General features: G+C 49.9%; 2 protein-coding genes across 3 annotated transcripts; one reads left to right on the top strand and one right to left on the bottom strand.

The window, feature by feature from the left end:
* Nucleotides 1–90: 90 nt before the first annotated feature.
* Nucleotides 91–11,174, bottom strand: UBFD1 (ubiquitin family domain containing 1). Its single transcript, XM_039560304.1, has 7 exons — nt 11,043–11,174; nt 10,539–10,805; nt 10,240–10,448; nt 9,239–9,304; nt 8,933–9,038; nt 5,856–5,938; nt 91–4,637 (listed from the first exon to the last, which is right to left on the bottom strand). The coding sequence occupies exons 1-7, from the start codon at nt 11,068–11,070 to the stop codon at nt 4,527–4,529; spliced, it is 870 nt and encodes a 289-aa protein (XP_039416238.1). The 5' UTR covers nt 11,071–11,174; the 3' UTR covers nt 91–4,526.
* A 36-nt stretch (nt 11,175–11,210) lies between these two features.
* On the top strand, nt 11,211–17,803 carry EARS2 (glutamyl-tRNA synthetase 2, mitochondrial). 2 transcript variants are annotated; one of them, XM_039560302.1, is made up of 10 exons: nt 11,211–11,621; nt 11,914–12,001; nt 12,109–12,264; nt 12,408–12,597; nt 12,857–13,329; nt 14,151–14,259; nt 14,925–15,078; nt 16,241–16,371; nt 16,637–16,772; nt 17,083–17,803. In XM_039560302.1, exons 1-10 carry the CDS (start codon nt 11,382–11,384, stop codon nt 17,164–17,166), a joined length of 1,761 nt encoding a protein of 586 aa, XP_039416236.1. In that variant the 5' UTR covers nt 11,211–11,381; the 3' UTR covers nt 17,167–17,803. The 2 variants fall into 2 exon arrangements, with proteins under 2 accessions (XP_039416236.1, XP_039416237.1); XM_039560303.1 differs by lacking the exon at nt 11,914–12,001 and having other exon boundaries at nt 11,435–11,621.
* Nucleotides 17,804–17,879: the final 76 nt, after the last annotated feature.

Here is a 17,879-nt window from a genome sequence, read left to right on the forward strand (position 1 = left end):
AAATTCACTACAAACCCTTTGCTCACAGCTGTTCATGCAGGAGGAAGTAGCTCAGTACCTACAGCATATGGAAACACTCAAACACAGAAATACTTAATTATCAAACTTTAATTCAAGACTAATCTTACAGAATAAAACACCAGGATAACCAGTCAAGGTTACACTTAAAAAATCCAGCAGTGCAAATCTAAGACTAAATATTTGTCATCTCCCTCCCCCCAAAATAGGCAATAGTTTATTTAAGAATACCATAATACATGGTACTCACATATTCCATTTAAAATAAATCTGCAGTGGACACAAATATTTAAGTTTTTTTTTAATATAAAACCAAAGAATTAATTGCTTTGAGTATGGATAAGACAGAGTGAACTTCCATGAGCTACCAAGGTGAATCCTTGGCTAGAAAGTAAAATGGCCACGTTTCATACAAGACTTGTTATGGCTCTCCTGGTCCCCTGCTCCCCTTCGGTGACAAGGACATTCACTAACAAAGCCAACGGTTGCATCGTAACAGGTGGGGAAAGGCTGGAGGACAGAACTGAGGGTGTAAACAGCTCCACTGGAAAAACCAAGTTACAAAGGAAGAAAAGTAAACCAAGAGAAGGCTGGAAACAAGCCCTGCAAGGATGGGAGCAGGGAGTGCTGTGCCCAAGACAGCGGCACCGGTGGGGTCAGGACCGTGGCTGTGGGGCAGGGGGTGCAGAGCAGACCCCACCGTGGCACCTGGGCAGCGCAGCAGCAGGGAATTGTTTCTCTTTGGCCCTTAGAGCACGGAGGAGCAGTGGGCACCAGCCAGCAGGTGCAAGCTGGGCAGGGTGTGTGTGGCACCAGCAGAGTGTGGTGGTGGTGACAGTTTCTTATCTCCTTTGAATCCAGATCACTCTCTTCCGTCACCAGAACATCCTGACTGTAGTCCACATTCCTCATCAATGTCATTAATGGAAATTACTAATTTACTTTAAACTTGGTATGAAACCACGTGAGTAACACAAGCTCTTATGTAAGACAGTCTCTGTTCAAACCCCAACCAGGCTGAGCAACAACACTTCTGCATTCCCAACAAAGTAGTGATCCTGGGACTGCTTACACTTGGGATGCACAAATGGAGAAGGAAAGAATACTGAACTTGGGACAAGTAGAGGAGGAGAAACCTGCAGTGCTGGGCAGGGATGGAGAGGGGAAGGGATGGCACACAGGGGAGCTGTGGTACTCAGTGTCATGGAACAAGTTGGGGAGCTGGGAGACTGACAGGAGGGATCCCAAGACAGCAGCAAGGAGGGGACACTGCTTGGGCTCTGGGAGCAGCCAACAGCAAACACCAGTTGTGTCCTGCAGGAACCTGCATTTGCCTCATGAATACTTCAATCTGCAATCAGCAAACCCAGAAAGCACTCAGTGCAACCTCATACGGAGTGCCACCCCAGGACGCTCCCAGGGAATCACACCTACACACAGCAGGAACCAGTCACTGCTGAAAAACATCCTGTTAAATTGTAATTTAATACAATACAGCTGAAATACACTTTTGTGCAGCTGTTACTGTTAACTTCCCACAAAAATTGTATGTCAGATCTCAGAATCACCTTTAGCACCAATTCCAAATGCCGAGTGTTCTTGCACTTTACTCACACACTGTGTCTCACTGAGGACCAACCACCAAACTCCTCCCCAGGACCATCGGTTATGTCGAGTCTGCCTTGGGATGGTCACAGTGACCAGAGAGCAAAATCCAAAGCCAAGAGAGAGGCAGGCAATAGCTGCGAGGCAACTGTGGTGCTATCGCACTAAAGAGAGGGTGTTTCTTAATGTCAATAACTGCCTCTGGTGTATACCAGAACACACAAAACTCCACATCATTCCCAGAAAAAAAAATGGATCTTAAAAGTAGTGCTGCTAATTTGTTAGAATATTCATTTCAAAGAGGTCCCAAGAAGCCTGGGATACTGAGCCAACAAACACCAACTAAAGCATTTATAAGTCACTTTCCTGTATTTTAATTCAAATTTTGCACATAGAACAAAAAAAATGAAACAATTTCATTTTTCCAATCAAAACCAACCTGCAAGGAAGCACCTAAACAGGATCACATTTTCTTAGTGTATTGTATTTTCTTCATGTTTAAAACTGGTTTGTATGTAACCAAGGGGTTTGTGCTCAGTCTCTTTTGAGCAGCTGGGCTGTACCTGGCCCAGGACGCAGAGCAGCTGTGCCCCTCTGGCAAGGAGCAGCAGGAGAGTGACACTGCCCTGTGCCCCGGCAGCCTCAGCAGTGGGTCGGTGCCTGTCCCCACTCACCCCAGAGTTACTCACCTGGTTGCTGTGTCCAGCACAGAAGCCAAAGGAGCTGGGAGGAGCTGGAAGTCGGGCACATGCCCTCCCCAGGAGCAAGGGGGCGAAGGAACAGGAAAGGAAACGAACATGAACAGATGCACAGACAGGTCTGAGCACGTCAAGGAACAAATGGGAGCTGATCATCACAGAACCAGCAAGGTGGCAAGTGCCAACATGGCCCCAGGTGACAGAAAGAGCCAGTGTCACCCCTTTGCTTATCCTGTAGTGCCCATACCTTCCACCAGGTAACGAATTGTTAATTTAAGCCTTAACACCACAACTGGCAACTAGAAAACCACAAGTGTGATGGCTGCATTTCATCCATGACATTGTCACCAGTAAACTCAGGCCAGCTCCCCTCTGCCCCCACTGCTCCAGGGACTGCCAAGGGAGCTGACACGGCTCTTCTGGCCTCAGCCACTCATGTCAGGACACACTGCTGCTGGCTTGTACACAGAAAGGAAATACCTCAAGCTACAAGAGTAACAAGCACGTCACTAGTTCCTATGTAGGATATGAAACACCTTTAAAACTCATACTGTGTGGCCGTTCTAACAGAAAATACAAACTAAAAGCTGCTATCTAGAGGCTACAGGGAAGTACGTAACCTCAACACCTACCAGAAAGCCAATGTGTTTTCCAGTCTCTCAAGTAAAATACAAATAAAGTAAGTATTCATTTGGGAATTTGCACCTGCTGAGCTTCAACTGGGCTCTTCCCTCAAGGAGCATATTCAGATTAGCTATTCCTAAAAGGCTGTTTCTGCATGGGTTTGAGCTACTGGCACGGAGCAGCACCGAGCCCCAGCACTAATGCAGAGCAGGGATGTGTGAACTGCTCCAGTCTGGTTGCACAATGCCATCTGCTATGGGCTTTGCACCTGTCCAGGGCTGAGGGCTCTGTTCACAACACCTGAGAGAAATGGCACGTGGATGGATGGCTGGGATGACACACAGAGCATCACAGCCCGAGGCGCAGCACGTTCCTTCTGACAGAATGAGGTGTGAGGGCTTCTTGTGAACTGGAACAGGAGAAAAGCTGGAAGGTGGTTTACATTTCAAAACATCACTTGCTGGATAGTTAATCTAAAATATGATTCACTGAATTCAAGATCACTACAAATTTTCAAATCCAGCTCAGAAAAGACTGCTGCTGTTATTAAGAATCCAAAACAGCATCTGAGCTTCTCTCTTCCCTACTGCCCCCACCCCGAACAGGGCAGGAAGGTCTCTGAGGTTCCCTCCCTTTGGGAGATCTGTGTCACCCTGCTCCCGCCAGGCAGCGTTACGGTGTTTCCATCCATGTCCATGTCACTGTGTCCCCTTGCTCGCACCAGGCAGCACAACGGTGTGTCCATTCCAACAGCTCAGTGTCAATGCAGCAGTTGCAATATGATCCTGGACTGCAACATGCACGAGCAAGAAAATGCTCCCAAAATGTAGCAGCCCAGGGCAGGAGGTGAAGCACTGACCTGGCACGAGAAGGAACAGCTGGCAGCACTGGGTCACCTGCCATGGCAAAACATCCCTGCAGAATTCACCTGCTCCACACACGCTACACAGACCAACCCGGAGCTGCCAGAGTCAGGAAAAGGTGAGGAAAAATCCCAAACAAGCAGGGCATCTTTGGGTTAAAACAAAAAATTAGTTCTGCTACCAAAGTGGAAGCTGCCCTGGAGGGCCAGCGGGATATGGCTTCACCGAACAGCAACGCTGCACACTGCTACAGTTTATTCTTAAAAATCTGCTCCTCAAAGTCCCAGTCACAACCAAGTAACTAAATTAAGTCTAATGCTGATAACTGAAAGATTATGAAAATATTTGTTTTTGTTCAAACCATGTAAAAAATCCTCAATAATACATTGTAATATTTTCTTTTTAAAACTAAACTGGAAGATCAACTCTCAGCAGATTTAAGTGTATTACACACGATATTTTGTGAATTAAGATTTATTGATTTCCATTGTATTTGCTTTAAATATGGTTGAAGCTGACTGCAGAAAAGGGATGGTGAAATCTTTAAGTTAAAAGTAAACTAATGGTGAAAGAACATCACCTCTGGCTTCCATCCATGCCTCGTTTAGCATGTTTTAATAGTAAGTTCCAGGACTGTCACATCCAGGGATGTTGGAGGCCTCTCCCAGCAGTGTCCTTAGATTTGTGTCATTTTCCTGTGCCAGAGGTGAGCGTGCTTTCAAAAATACTGCCACTTCCCCAGCACCGTGTCTTTGATTGCATCGACATACTGAGTTGGGACCCAATAGACCCAGTAGTAAGATGCTTCTGTTGGGCCCAGCTGAAATGCCTGCAATTAAAAATGACAACATTTACACATGGGAACAAGGAGCTGGTCCCAGTGGACAGGCACAGCTCGTCCACTGCCAAACCAGACTAGCCTGTCCCACCTGCTGCTCCCTCCAGCACTCAGGGCATCCTACAGCTCTTTGGTGGGCAATTAAAGGAGCATTCCAGAGAACAAGAGCTGCAGAGCACTGAGAAAACCACGAGCTCTTTCCTTTTACAACATCACAACAGTAACCAAAACTCCTGGCCAGTTTCAAGAACATGAGGAAATTATTCTAGTAGACAACCTGAAGCATAACTCAGAGTCTCTAAAGAAATGACAAAGCTGAGAAGCCAAACAGGAACTAAACAAGACAATGACCATGTTTTTATAGTCATAGGATTTTATATTTAGACTTAATGTCCTCTTCCCAATTTCTCTCCTATGCCCAGAAGAGGGGCACCACGGCATGTCAGAGCCTCTGTTCTTGCTGTGAGATAAGTATATTGTAACGTGTGCTGAAGAGGACATCATCTTACATGAGTGGTCAAAAATCAAGTATTTGGACAGAGACTAGAGCAGCACCCTTCTGCAGGTCATGATTTTAAGGAAAAACATTTCCCTTTCCTCCCCCTACAGAAGGAAACAGACTTCTTATAGAAAAGAAACTTACTTCAACATTAAAAAATAGTTACTGTACTTTGAAAAGTAGGATCTTAAAAAAACCCCATGGACTAAAATAAACAGCCAAAAATTCAGCACATTAGCACAGTTCTCTTCTGAAATGTAACTTTGCCAGATCCCATGCCAGTTGTTCAGAAAATTACAGGTGTGAAAAATATTACAGCATCAAATCCTTTTTTCTTAAACTCCATCAAGGCCTGTTTAAATAAATACCACAGAAACTAGAAATTAAATCAGGTAGCAAAAAATATCACTACCATTAAGAAATCATGAGCTATGTTGTGAGTATGTTTACTGGTTTAACACTGTCACAGTCAGAAGATACAAAATTATACTTAAGCACTTCATGTTTGTGTGAAACCAGTCCAGATTTCCACACAGCAGCAGATATTCAATATGGACCCAAAATATTGACAGTGTGAGAGGAGCCCATGGCCCCATCTCCACAAAGCTGGAGCCACCATCCACCTCCAGCATGTTCTGACCTACAGCCTCAGTAGTGTGCACTGTGTGAAGGAATTAGATGGTTATGATTAAAGTAGAGCTGTTACTCACCATCATGTGATAATCCTCATGGCCTTCAATAGGTTCACTCACCACATTTTTAATGGACCCCATGGGTAACTTTTCTGTTCTCTCTACATTAAAATTGATCAAAGTATTATTTCTGACATGCGGGGAAGCAGTATTTCATATTAATTTCATACACCACCTCCATTAATGCCAAAATCTCCTCAGGTCAACAGTCTACCCTCCAGGTGAGTTTTGGATACCTGCTGCCCAGGACGTGGTGGCTGCAGCACCACACATCCCACAGCTGGCACCCCAGTAGTGTGAAGGAATCCAAAAGTGCATCACACAGTTCCCCTGCATCACAGGAAGTATTTCAGTGTTCATGATTTGGACCTAGACTGAGTGATGGGAAATCCCAAGATTTACTTTATGTTTTCACATAAGGAACTCCCCTGAGAGCAGCAGGGATGCTCACCCTAGTGGAATCTAGTCCAGGTAGGAGAATATTCAGGACTAACTACCAAGGATTATACTGAACTCTCAAAAGCAAGGCTGAAAGCCGGCAAAGATAGGCTGATCTAACTCTGAAAGCTTAGGCCTGGCTTTACCCTGTCACAGAGTGCAGAGAAGCACAGGGAAGGGAATAAAAAAGAGTAAATAGGGAAAGAACAAGTAAGAAAAACTGAAGCCCCCAAAAGACTACAATTACAAGGCAGGGTAACGTCAGCCAGCCAGAGGCAATGACAAGAGCAACAAAATACATAGTCCAGGGCAGAGTTTTCCTGTCAGCTCTGTCCTCACTCCTTTCTGAACACTTAATTCCAAGATCCTGCCTTTCAGTTCAAGCCTTCAGCATCAGCCGAAAGTTACCTTCTCAGATACAAGACAAAGAATACCCAAAACACTTTAAGAAGGAGAAACTGAACTCTGAGTTCTTGAGATAGATCTATTTCATTTGTGATCCAAAAAAACCTCACACCTACCTACAGAAGGCACACAGGGAGATAAACTCAGTGATGTAAGGAAAAATATTCTCTGCCTCAGCACCGTAACTGAGCTCACTCTGAACTACCTGTTCAGACCTGTGACTTCATTCATGAGAGGAAACCCCACTCTGCCCTCCTTTAGCATCCCCCAAATCAATTTCTGCTCTGAGTATCCCAGCAACAGACAAATCCTATTATCAATGCCTCTGTGCAACTGACACAGAGCAACTGGGGAACATCTGCCTGTACCAAACTTCAGACTACAAACACCTGCACAAACCCTCTGTGAGGCCCAGGGAGGCTGCAGGGGTGGGGGGAAGAACCAGCTCCAACTCTCCAGGGCCAGCAAATGACAAGCTGTGTGAACACCCAGATGTGTTTACTCCAGCCCTTACCTGCTGGCCTCTGCCATGGGTTTCTCAGAGTAGGAAGTTTTTCCCAATAACAGCCAGCAATTACAGCCATTCCCTAGAGGCAGCAAGCTGCTGCTAATTTGGGAAAGTAGGGAAACAGGTTACAGGAAACACATGACTACACAAAGAATCAAATTCACAGCTTTAGGAACACTACGTAGAACACCTCAGAAACACTATACTTGAAACTCTTCTGGAAGGTGATGAAAGAGATTAATCACCTAAATACTGTGCATGGATTTAGAACCTGGGACCAGTAACAGAAAAATCTGCCTACCCAACCTATTGAGGAAAAACATGGCCCAATGCCTTGCTCCATCACTTCACCCAGGAGAGAAATCATTGCAGCTGGCATCAAGAGAGGTTTTAAAGCCAGAAAAAATCTTCACAGTCAAGTCTGTCCTACAAAGAAAGGGTCAAAAACTTTTGACACTTCTGCTTACTTTGGAACTACTGTAGCAGCTGGAGGCAGTATAACCATCCAATTAGGCTACTTTACTGGGACAGTGAGCAAGCACTTTCATCCCTCTTGCTCATCACTATATACTGCCCATTCTAGTCAAACTGAAGGAGCATAGCTTCCTTGGCAGGTGAGGGGATCCCAGTGTCCCATTTAGTCCCAGCCAGCAATTAAGCACCATGCAGCCACTCACTCCCCCTGCCCCACTGGGATGGGGAGGAGAACTGGGGAAAAAAGTAAAAAACTCATGGGTTGAGGTAAGAACAGTTTAATAATTGAAACAATGTAAAACGTACTACTACTACTACTGGTAATAATAACAGTCATAAAATAAAATTAAAAAGAAACTCCAAAGAAACTAGTGATGCCCAATACAGCTCCTCCCCACCCACTGACCAATGTCCAGCCTGTCCCCCATCAGTGACTAGTCCCTTCCAGCCAACTGCCCCCAGTTGATACTGGAATGACGCTCTGTGGTGGGGAATACTCCTTTGGCCAGCTCTGGTCAGCTGTCCTGACCCAGCTCCTTGAATGCCTCCTCACAGGCAGAGTCTGAGACACCAAACAGTCCTTGACTGAGGGAAGCACTGTGCAGCAACAACCAAAACATCCGCTGTTATCAGCATTACTCCCATCCTGAATCCAAAACAGCTACTGGGAAGAAAACCAATTCTATCCCAGCCAAAACCAGGACAGAGACATCCTCAGCAAGGTACGTTATCCCCACGTCATTCCCAGCTCCTCCTGGCACCACTCATGACTGCAAACCAACCCCTCTGCACAGCACCACAGTTGTGCATTACTGAGACGAGACATAATTTTGGCTGGAAGGACAGAGAGTGCCGGAGATGCCAACACTCCTGGTTTCTATCCCAGTTCTGAGTTTTCCTTCCAAGTCTTGGCTAAGCCACTGAGCCCCTGTGTACTGCTGGCATCAAATCCATGCTTATGGAGTGCTTTTGAGATATGCCAGAAGTGTCAAATACTATTGTTTACATTTGGAGCCAGGAACAGCACACTGGGCCAGTCTGCTGGCACCACTCAACTCCAGTTTTTCAGGAACTGATGTGGAATATCAAGTACTATTCAATGACCTGGGAGAATGGCACCTGAGAACAGGAAACAAAGTTTTTTGAAGCACTGCAATACCAACATTATTCCCTAAACACAACTCAGTCAGAGGAGAAGCTTTTCTAGGTCACGCAGTTCAGTCACAGCCTAATCACCAATTGTTCATCCCCGAGGCTGAGAGGTGCTCACCTTTTGTACCAATCCACAGCTGGTCTTGCTCGAGTTTGAAGGTCAATCTGACTTTCCCCCCTGACTTGTTGTACATGCCAGACAGCGGCACCGTGGGCAGACGCTCCTGCAACGAGACACAATCAGTCACGGGCAGGGGCTGGGACAGAAAAGCTACATTCTCTCAACTTTTTAAGCATGAGGACCATCCATCTTTCCAGCTTTCTGCTAAGACAGCAAAGAATGACTGAATCAGCAGGGAAAGGTCTCAAATCACAAAGAAGTCTCTTTTCTGATTCTGAGTGTCTCAAGACCTTATTCACGCACCTGCACACCTTTGACAGAAGGCATCACATCGTCAGGTTTTCCTTTATCCAATACTTTTCTGTGTTGCTACAATATAAAAAGAGAATTAAATTCACAGAAACATTACAAAGCTTTGCAATGTACTTCCAGCTGCTCCCCCGACTACATCCCAATGGCACTGAGAGACAGCTGAGGGCTGTTCACAGGCATCTGTCCCGTGGGCATCAGTTCTTTTCAAACTTATTGTGCACTTTCTAATATACTCTCAAGAAATTACCAAAAAGAACAGAACTCCAATATAATGCCAAGGGTATCAGCCTTCTCAAATACACACACACATAAATACATGTCTATAAAAACCGAATTGTTACATCCAGTGAACGGCAGAAGCCCTCTGTGACTGGCAGTGCAACCCAGCACCAAACCAGAATGGATTAGAGCAGTGGTAACTTTTAAATTCACACTCACAGCTTGTACCTGGCTGAGCATCTTTAAGAAATGATGGGACTGACACTGAGTGTGAACTGCAATAAATCACAGAAAACCAACAGCATGCTTCATAGAGGCACTACTTAATTTTAACCAAATTTATTTTGAGAAAGGCACAGGGCTGGTAATACTTTGAGCTGGCAATCCTTCACCAGCCACACTGCAGCACCACCAAACCAGCCTCACTGCACTGTGCTCCAAAATGTGAGAGGAGAATTAAACACCCACATTCCCATCAGGGCTGGGACAGCTGAGGGAACTGCTCTCTTGGTGTTCATTTTAAGCAGTTTTTGGAGATCAAATTATTTTGTGCCAATAAAAATTAGTTATGTTTTAGACAAAGTTAATTTGGACTGTGTTTGCACTAACATCCATCAAACACTTCCATTTCTTAGCCAAAATGCTCGGCTGTGCCTGGCACCACAAGCAGTCTTGCAAAGCCCCAGTCCCTGCTGGACTAAACAGTTCTCTGCAGGAGAACCACGTAAATCCTACCGCTCCCCCATGCCAGCAATTATTGAGACATTAATAACCTTTTGTCTGCAAAGTGGCTCCTTTTTGTTTTCCTCAGCTTTGACCTCCTGTTGAGCAGCTTCTTTGGGTGTATTTACTGCTAGCACATCGTTGATGGTAGAGCCCACAACCATTATTTTCGCTCCATTTGTTACTTTGATTTCCCGCAACGTTTTCTCCTCTGGCAGAAGTCCCTTGAACATAACTTTCTGCATGGCCGGCGGGAGGCCTAGAGACAAGCACAGCGATTAGGAGCCCGCGGCAGCGGCGAGGGAGGCGCGAAGGAGGCGCGGGGGAGGCGGCGGCGGTCCCGACAGACCTGTGAGCGAGTGGATCTTCTGCTTCAGCTCGGCTCCCGTGCTGTCCAGGCAGAACTTCACGTCGTACTTGTTCTTGTTCCAGATCACCTTCAGCTCCACCAGCTCCCTCCCGCTGCCCTCATCGCCGCCGTTGCTGACAGACGCCTGCGGGGGCTCCTGGCGCTCCTCGCCCTCCGGAGACCTCCCCGCCGCCGGCAAGCCGCCCCCTCCGCCGCAGCCCAGCGGCAGTTCCTGAGGCTCCGCCTCCATGCCCGGCTCCTCGGCACCTGTGGGGAGCGGACAGGAAGATCCTGGCCCACGGGACGCTGCCCCGGCCCGGCCCCGCTCCAGCCCCGGAGCGCCTCCCGCAGCGTGTCCGGGGCCGGCTCCCGCGCCGGCGCCTCCCAGCCCGCCCCGCCGCCCCATGCACCGGTATTGCGGGCTCCCGACACCGCGAGGTCCCGACACCGCGAGGTCCCGACACCGCGGGCTCCCGACACCGCGGGCTCCCGCCGCGCTCGTACCATCAGCGGCGGCAGCGGCGGCGGCCATGATGATTGTGTACAAATCCGCCGCGGGGCACGCCGGGAAACGCTGCCACCGCCGCCGCTGTTGCTGGGCCGCGCCGGCTCCCGTAGCCGCCCCCCGTCCGCCCCTCAGCGTGGGGGCGGTGCGAGCCCCCAAATCTCGCCCCCGCAGCACCGGCCGCGCTGCGCCGGGAGGGGCGCCGGACCCTCCGTTCAGCTCCCCGAGCACCGGAACCCCCCCGCGCTGCCGGGCCTGTGGCGGCGGTCGCGGTCCCCTCGCGCGACCGGAGGAAGCGGGTGGAGGCGCCTTTAAGGGACGCCCCGCCCCCAGCCGCGATGCGCGCAAGGATTGGCTGCCGTGGCCGGGCGGAAGCGGCGCCGCGGCCACGTGGGCGCGTGGCGGGATGGCGCGAGCTCTGCGCGCGCTGCGCTGCGCGGCGGGATCGGGGTCCGGGTCCGGGTCCGGGTCCGGGTCCGGGTCCGGGTCCGGGTCCGGGTCCGGGTCCGGGTCCGGATCCGGATCCGGATCCGGGTCCGGGCGGGGGCCGCGGGTCCGGTTCGGCCCCAGCCCCACAGGTAACCAGCCCCTCGGCAGCCCCGCCCCTGCCCGTCCCCCGGGGCTCCGCTGCGGCGGGGGCGGGGCTTTGGGTTGGAAAACATCTATTCGGGCTCTCGAGGGGCGGGTGTGGGGAAGGTGGGTGTTGGCTTCCTGGAGAGCTAAGGGGTTGATGCTCCTGCCGGAGCTCCTGAGCTCGCCCTGCCAGCGTGTCCCGGTGCCCTCCTGGTTGTGCGGGGTCACTGTTAGTCGACCGTGGCAGTGCTGTTCCTGGCATGTGCCAGCTTATAACGGATTTCCCGGTCATTTCAGGGAATCTGTTCGTGGGAGCAGTCATCCATAAGTTATTTTCATAGCCTGTGCCCCCGCAGCTGTGTTCGTGCGGTCACCTCCCGCCTCGGTAACGCTACTATCGTAGGCAGCATCCATCGCCCTTCCAGCTCATATTTAGAACTCTTCTCTGGGTCTTCAGTGTGACAGTCTCCTTTGATTTCCCCACGACTACAGGTTTTCTGCATTTGGGTGGCCTTAGGACTGCTTTGTACAATTACATATTTGCCAAAAAATACCAAGGGACCTTTATTTTAAGAGTGGAGGATACAGATCAGAATCGGGTGGTGCCCGGAGCTGCAGAAGGAATAGAAGATATGTTGGACTGGGCAGGTATTTAGAAACATCTTTCATTTTTCACCTACTGAAACCTTATCTTTCTAACAGTACTCAGTTTGAGGGTGGGTTTGGCTCTGCCTTTGTATGAGCTGTTTTGACAGCCCAGCTGTTCAAGTCCTGCTGTGCCGGTGTTCCAGGTATTCCCCCGGATGAGAGCCCCGGCCGCGGCGGCCCCGCTGGGCCCTACGTGCAGTCGCTGAGGCTGGAGCTGTACCGCAGGGCCAGCGCGGCGCTGCTGGACAGTGGGGCTGCCTATCGCTGCTTCTGCACCCCACAGCGCCTGCAGCTGCTCCGGAGGGAGGCTCTGCGCAGCCAGCAGACCCCACGGTATGAGTCCCTGTCCCTGTCCCACGCGGGTCTCTCAGGGCTGCGCACTTGCAAAAAGCCACTTTGCAATGGGATTGTGCCTCGCTGCCCGTAGAGAGAGAAGCCATGTGTCACCCTCCAGAGATGAGGTGTTTGACTGGATGTGTAGTGGGCGGGTTACAGTTAAAATTCAGGCATCTGCTTAGAGTTTTGGGAATGTAAAAATGGCTGATGGTGTTGGCCTGTGTTGAGTGGAAACCTTTGTTCTCATCTGCCAAAGATATGACAACCGGTGTCGGCACCTGACACCCACGGAAGTGGCCCAGAAGCTGTCACAGGGCCTTGACTGCGTCATCCGCTTCCGGCTGGAGAAGGGGGTGGAACCCTTCCAGGACCTGGTCTATGGCTGGAACAAGCATGAGGTGGCTGAGGTGGAAGGTGACCCCGTGATTCTCAAGGGGGATGGCTTCCCCACGTACCACCTGGCAAATGTGGTAGATGACCACTACATGGGCATCACCCATGTCCTGCGCGGGACTGAGTGGCTGACTTCAACTTCCAAGCACCTGCTCCTCTACAAAGCCTTTGGCTGGGAGCCCCCTCAGTTTGGCCACCTCCCACTGCTGCTGAACAAGGATGGTGGGAAGCTGTCCAAGAGGCAGGGGGACATCTTCCTGGAGCACTTTGCTCGGGACGGCTTCCTGCCAGAGGCACTGGTGGACATTGTCACCAACTGCGGCTCAGGGTTCACAGGTAACACCACAAGCTCCTGCCTGCCAGGTCACTTCATGCTGACTTTGTGGCATGGGCTGGTTTTATTTTAATAGCTGAGAACTTTGTCAGTGTTTGAAGGGGTCAGGAAATGGGTGTAAGGTAACCAGTCAGTCACTGGGGTGCCACCAGGGCTTCTGCAAAGCTCCTGTGAAAGGAGCTGGAATGGTGGAAATCTTTCTGCTGCTGTTCAGCCATTAAAATTGAGTCTGATGCTTAATGGGTTCCCCCTTGGGAAAACCCTCACTTCAAGGTTGAGCAACTGTGAACTCTTGGGAAAACTGCATTCTGTGGTTAATAATTGCAGTGTTGTCTGACACCTGTGCCACTTCTCCTTTAACCTGACAGACCATGAGGAATTGAGTCAATGTCTCCTTTTGTGGTTCTTGCTGTGTGGGGATCACAAATTAACTTGTGTTCAGAGAGCTCTGCTTGGGAATGAAATCTTCCTTGGGCAGCGAAGCCTCTTAGCTGAGTGTTACTTCTCTCTGGCTGACTGAGGTGGAGGTGTTCCGCTGAGGAAGGTGATGAAGCCAAGCGGAATGTCCCAGTTCCTGGTGCCTTGAGAGTAGAGCAGGCTCCTGGGGAGAGGGCAGCATCCCGTGTGTGCCTGCTGACAGTTCCCTCCTGCCTGCTGGAGGATGTCCCTGCTGCTACTGGTACTGCACAGGTGGCTGTCTTGTGTCACGTTTCCTCAGTGTGCTGCTGGCCTGGCCCCGTGCCCGAGGCCTGTGGTGAGGAGAGTGGTGGTTGTTCTGTGTGGGAGCACACACCCCTCTGATTCTGTTTGGGTTGTGTTGCAGAGAAGAAGATGGGGAGGACTTTGGAGGAGCTGATCTCCCAGTTTGAAGTAGGCAGAATTACAACCCATTCTGCTCTTCTGGACCTGGAAGCTCTCCCAGAATTCAACAGGTAAAATATTAGTGGTAGCTTTAAAATGTAGTAAGTACCACATCAGTGAGAATTTATTCCTAGCACTTGGCTTTGCCTGGAGGTTTTGTTTGCTGGATCAAGCATGGTTCTGGTGCAGCAGCTTTTGGGCTGTGCTAAGAAGAAACATAAGTTTCTTCTCACACCGTTCCTGCCTCCTATCCTGTGCACTGCGGCTGGCAACATTGGAAATCTAGGCAGAGGGTGGATGTAGCTGGGAGGATCTAAAATCTTAGTTTTATAACATAAGAAAATAACATCTAAAAAGAGCTAATGCTTCTGAAAAGTTCCTCTGCAAGTACACTCGTGCTGCTAGGACAATGTGCTGCTTAGAGTGGTCTCACCATCAGTTCACTGTGGGGCACCAGAGCTAAATGCTTCTTTGTAGAGTGTCTGACCGTGGTTTAGTGTTGCTTTTCTAGCACTTCTAACTGAGTTTTAGCTCAGTTGGTCAGAGCATGGTGCTAATAAAGCCAAGGTCATGGGTTCAGTCCCCACATGTGCCATGCACTTAAAAGTTGGACTTGATGATCCTTGTGGGTCTCTTCCAACTCAGAATATTCTGTGCTTTCTGTGAAATGTGGTTGGGGTGATAAGATCCAACATAACCCAAAGCAATCCAAAAGCAGGTCTTTTCTCTGTTACAGGGTTCACCTCACCCGTCACATTGAGAACCAAGGGCTGCGCCAAAGGCTCGTTAGGGAGCTGCAGGGGCTGGTGGAGCTCGTCTATGGGGATCAGCAAGTGGATCCAGATGTTCTGGAAGATGAATATGTGGAGCGAGTCCTCCTGCTGAGAAAAGTATGAGTAGTGACAGAGCACTGTGCTACCATTCTGGGAGCTGAGGTGTTGTGGAGATTCCTGGATGAAGACTCAGCTGAGCCCTGGGCTGTGATAGGAGCTCTGCTGTGGCACAACCTGCACACAGCTGTCACGGCCAGCTCTGGTGGCTGTGTGCCAGCCAGCTGCCAAAATCCCCTGATACAGGCGGCTGAGCTGTGGGAAGGGGCCTGGTGAATGTCCTGGTGGTCTTTGCAGTCTTAAACTCATCCCTACTTTGCCGAGCCAGCACAGAACTCCCTCAGCAGAGGGATGATGTGTCCCTGCCGTGGAAGTGATCATGGAATTGCAGGATGTTTTTGAAAGACCCTTCTGCTTCCCACTCAGAACTGAATGGGGGGTAGTACTGGATAAGATCAGCTGTGGCTTTGTCTAGATGAGCTGACAACCTCCAAAGAGCCCTTGTCCTGTAGCCCAGGGAGTAGCTGACTTGGGAAGGAAGCTCCAGCCCCCATGTCCCTCATGACAGCGTGCAGGTCCCTCATGCCAGCAGAGGCCTCTCCTGGCCTCTCCCACTCATCTCTCCCCTTTGCTGACAGGACAGCATAAGGTGCTTCTGCTTTGCTGCTGCTCTGGGCCTTGGAAGCAAAGTCCAAGCAGCCTCTGCCAAGAGGGATGAAGCTCCTGGAGACACCAGTGGGGTTTGTGTCAGGAGCCTGGGTTTTGGTGAAGGGGCTGAGTGCTCGCAGGGGGAAGGTGACTCCAGCTGTTCCCAGTCTGCTCCGGGGATGCTGCTGGAGTATCTGGGAGATTCCTTGTGAAGGATAAAGCCCTCTGTACGGGCAGGAAGGGACCCAGCTGTCCCAGTGTGAAGGCTGCACATGGCAACAGGATGGTGACTCGTGTGGTTTCCCACTGCATGCTGAAAAGTGGCCACTTCCCCAGCTAGCTCCGAGTCAGCCACATGTTGCTCAGCACCTCAGGGACAGCCAATGCTCTCTGAGCTGCCTCTGTGTCCCCACTCACTCCGGGGGGCTCTGGGGGTGGAAAACCGAGCTACCTTGCTGTCAGCACGAGGGCACTGCTGTGAAGGTGTGAACACTGCTGTGAAGCCCAGGCTGGATGGAATTGCTTCCTCCACAGCACAGCCCTCTGCCCTGCCAGCTTTGCTTTCTTTCCCTAGGGTCACATAAGCCTCCTGAAGAATCTGGTGTCGAGTGATTACTCTTACCTGTGGGTCAGGCCCTCGGTGTCCCGGCAGCAGCTACAAACAATTTCTGCAGAAGTAGATGAAATAGGAAAACTAGTTTTAGGGTAAGTGTGCTGCTGTCTGAGCTGAGTAGTGGCAGCAATGGCTTCTCATCTCTGAAAATTGTGTTCTTTAAAAACCAGTCAGAATTACTGCTTTTTCTATGGATTTCCACATCTGTGGCATAATTCTGTGGTTTAAACTTGGTCCTTTGAATGAGCTCTGCTTCTTGTGAGCAGAGGGAGCACCCCGGGTACAGGGCAGGCGTGAGAGTTAGGAATCCTGTGGTTTTCATGTCCCCAGACTGTAAGGACACCTTCTTTCCTAAAGGCTCATGACAAGGCAGGCAGCTGCCTTGACTGTGGAGGAGTTGAACAAAGACCTGAGAAGTCTCCAGAAGCAAACCAGAGAGACCAAGTACAGCAGCATGATGCAGCTCCTCCGCTTGGTGCTCAGCGGGCGGCAGGTAAAAAGAACAATTCTGAGATTATGTGCAATCGGCTTTCACAGAGCTCAAACCCAAGTTTTACAAAAGTTCTCCAAAGCCTAATCCTGGCTCAGCTCTGGTGCTAATCCTTCAGGTCCATCTGACCAGGGCTGGCATTTGCCTTCAGGAGGAGAAACTCCAAGCCTTTGTTTGAGCTGCTAATGACCCCCCCCTCAGTCTGGCAGCGATCCAAGAGCAAATTGCTCCATGGATTCAGTCACCATGATGCACAAACACGTGCCGGGAAGTTTCAGTTCCATGTGTTCAGTGACTCCCTCTGTGTTTGCAGCACGGCCCGAGCGTTGCCGAGATGATGGTGACTTTGGGAGCTGAGGAAGTGTGCGGCCGGATACACAGAGCACTGTCCAGTTGATACGGGACATTGGTGATGCTGCCAGGTGTGCACTCGGAGGGTGCAGGCAGCACCTGTGTGATCATCTCTGATCAGATGAGCTGGGCTTTAGGCCAGGCAGGTGTCTGTGCTGTTCCCATGCCTGTATGACCCTGCACTAAGCACAAGCCACTTCGTCTGGGAGAGGAACCAAATCCAGATTCAACGCCATCCTACTGTCACCTCGTGCAAGGAGCCTGGTTTGCAGGGTGGGAGAAAAAGACATGTATCAGCATTTAAATTCACACCATATGGACAGAAAGTAACTGAACTTCAGATAGCAGCAGATCAGATTCTTTTTGGAGAGGGCCTTGCAGGGTACCTACAGCTACACAACACAGTTCCCCAATAAATACCATGGGCAGGTGTATATATATATATATATATATATATATATATATATATATATATATAAACAGATATATATTATAGCTGTTGCCCTCTTAGCTGCCCTGGTCTCCTACCAGGCTGCGTGAGCTGCTCGGAGAGGGGGACTCCTCCCTGTGTACTGTGTCATGCACGTGGTTCTGCTAAAAATATCCCTGATCAGGAGATTGGGATGTTTTTTCCTCTTTTGTCTGATGCCCTTTTAATTATTAAATTAATGTGGTGACTTTGATTCCGTTCTCACCAATACTCTGCGCGCCGGTGAGGGGAGGAGCTCTGGAGGGCTGGTGGCGGGGTGTTGTGCTGAG

Source organism: Corvus cornix, chromosome 14 (genome assembly GCF_000738735.6).
Source record: "Corvus cornix cornix isolate S_Up_H32 chromosome 14, ASM73873v5, whole genome shotgun sequence".
NCBI classification, from domain to species: Eukaryota; Metazoa; Chordata; class Aves; order Passeriformes; family Corvidae; genus Corvus; species Corvus cornix.

Coding starts and splice junctions, on each gene's coding strand:
- UBFD1 (XM_039560304.1), bottom strand. CDS start 11,070: ATGGCCGCCGCCGCTGCCGCCGCTGATG. Junction 9,305..10,239: donor AGCCACTTTGCAGACAAAAG/GTTATTAATGTC, acceptor TTTATATTGTAG/CAACACAGAAAAGTATTGGA. Junction 5,939..8,932: donor GCTGTGGATTGGTACAAAAG/GTGAGCACCTCT, acceptor ATTTTAATGTAG/AGAGAACAGAAAAGTTACCC.
- EARS2 (XM_039560302.1), top strand. CDS start 11,382: ATGCGCGCAAGGATTGGCTGCCGTGGCCGGGCGGAAGCGGCGCCGCGG. Junction 13,330..14,150: donor CTGCGGCTCAGGGTTCACAG/GTAACACCACAA, acceptor GTTGTGTTGCAG/AGAAGAAGATGGGGAGGACT. Junction 16,372..16,636: donor ATAGGAAAACTAGTTTTAGG/GTAAGTGTGCTG, acceptor TCTTTCCTAAAG/GCTCATGACAAGGCAGGCAG.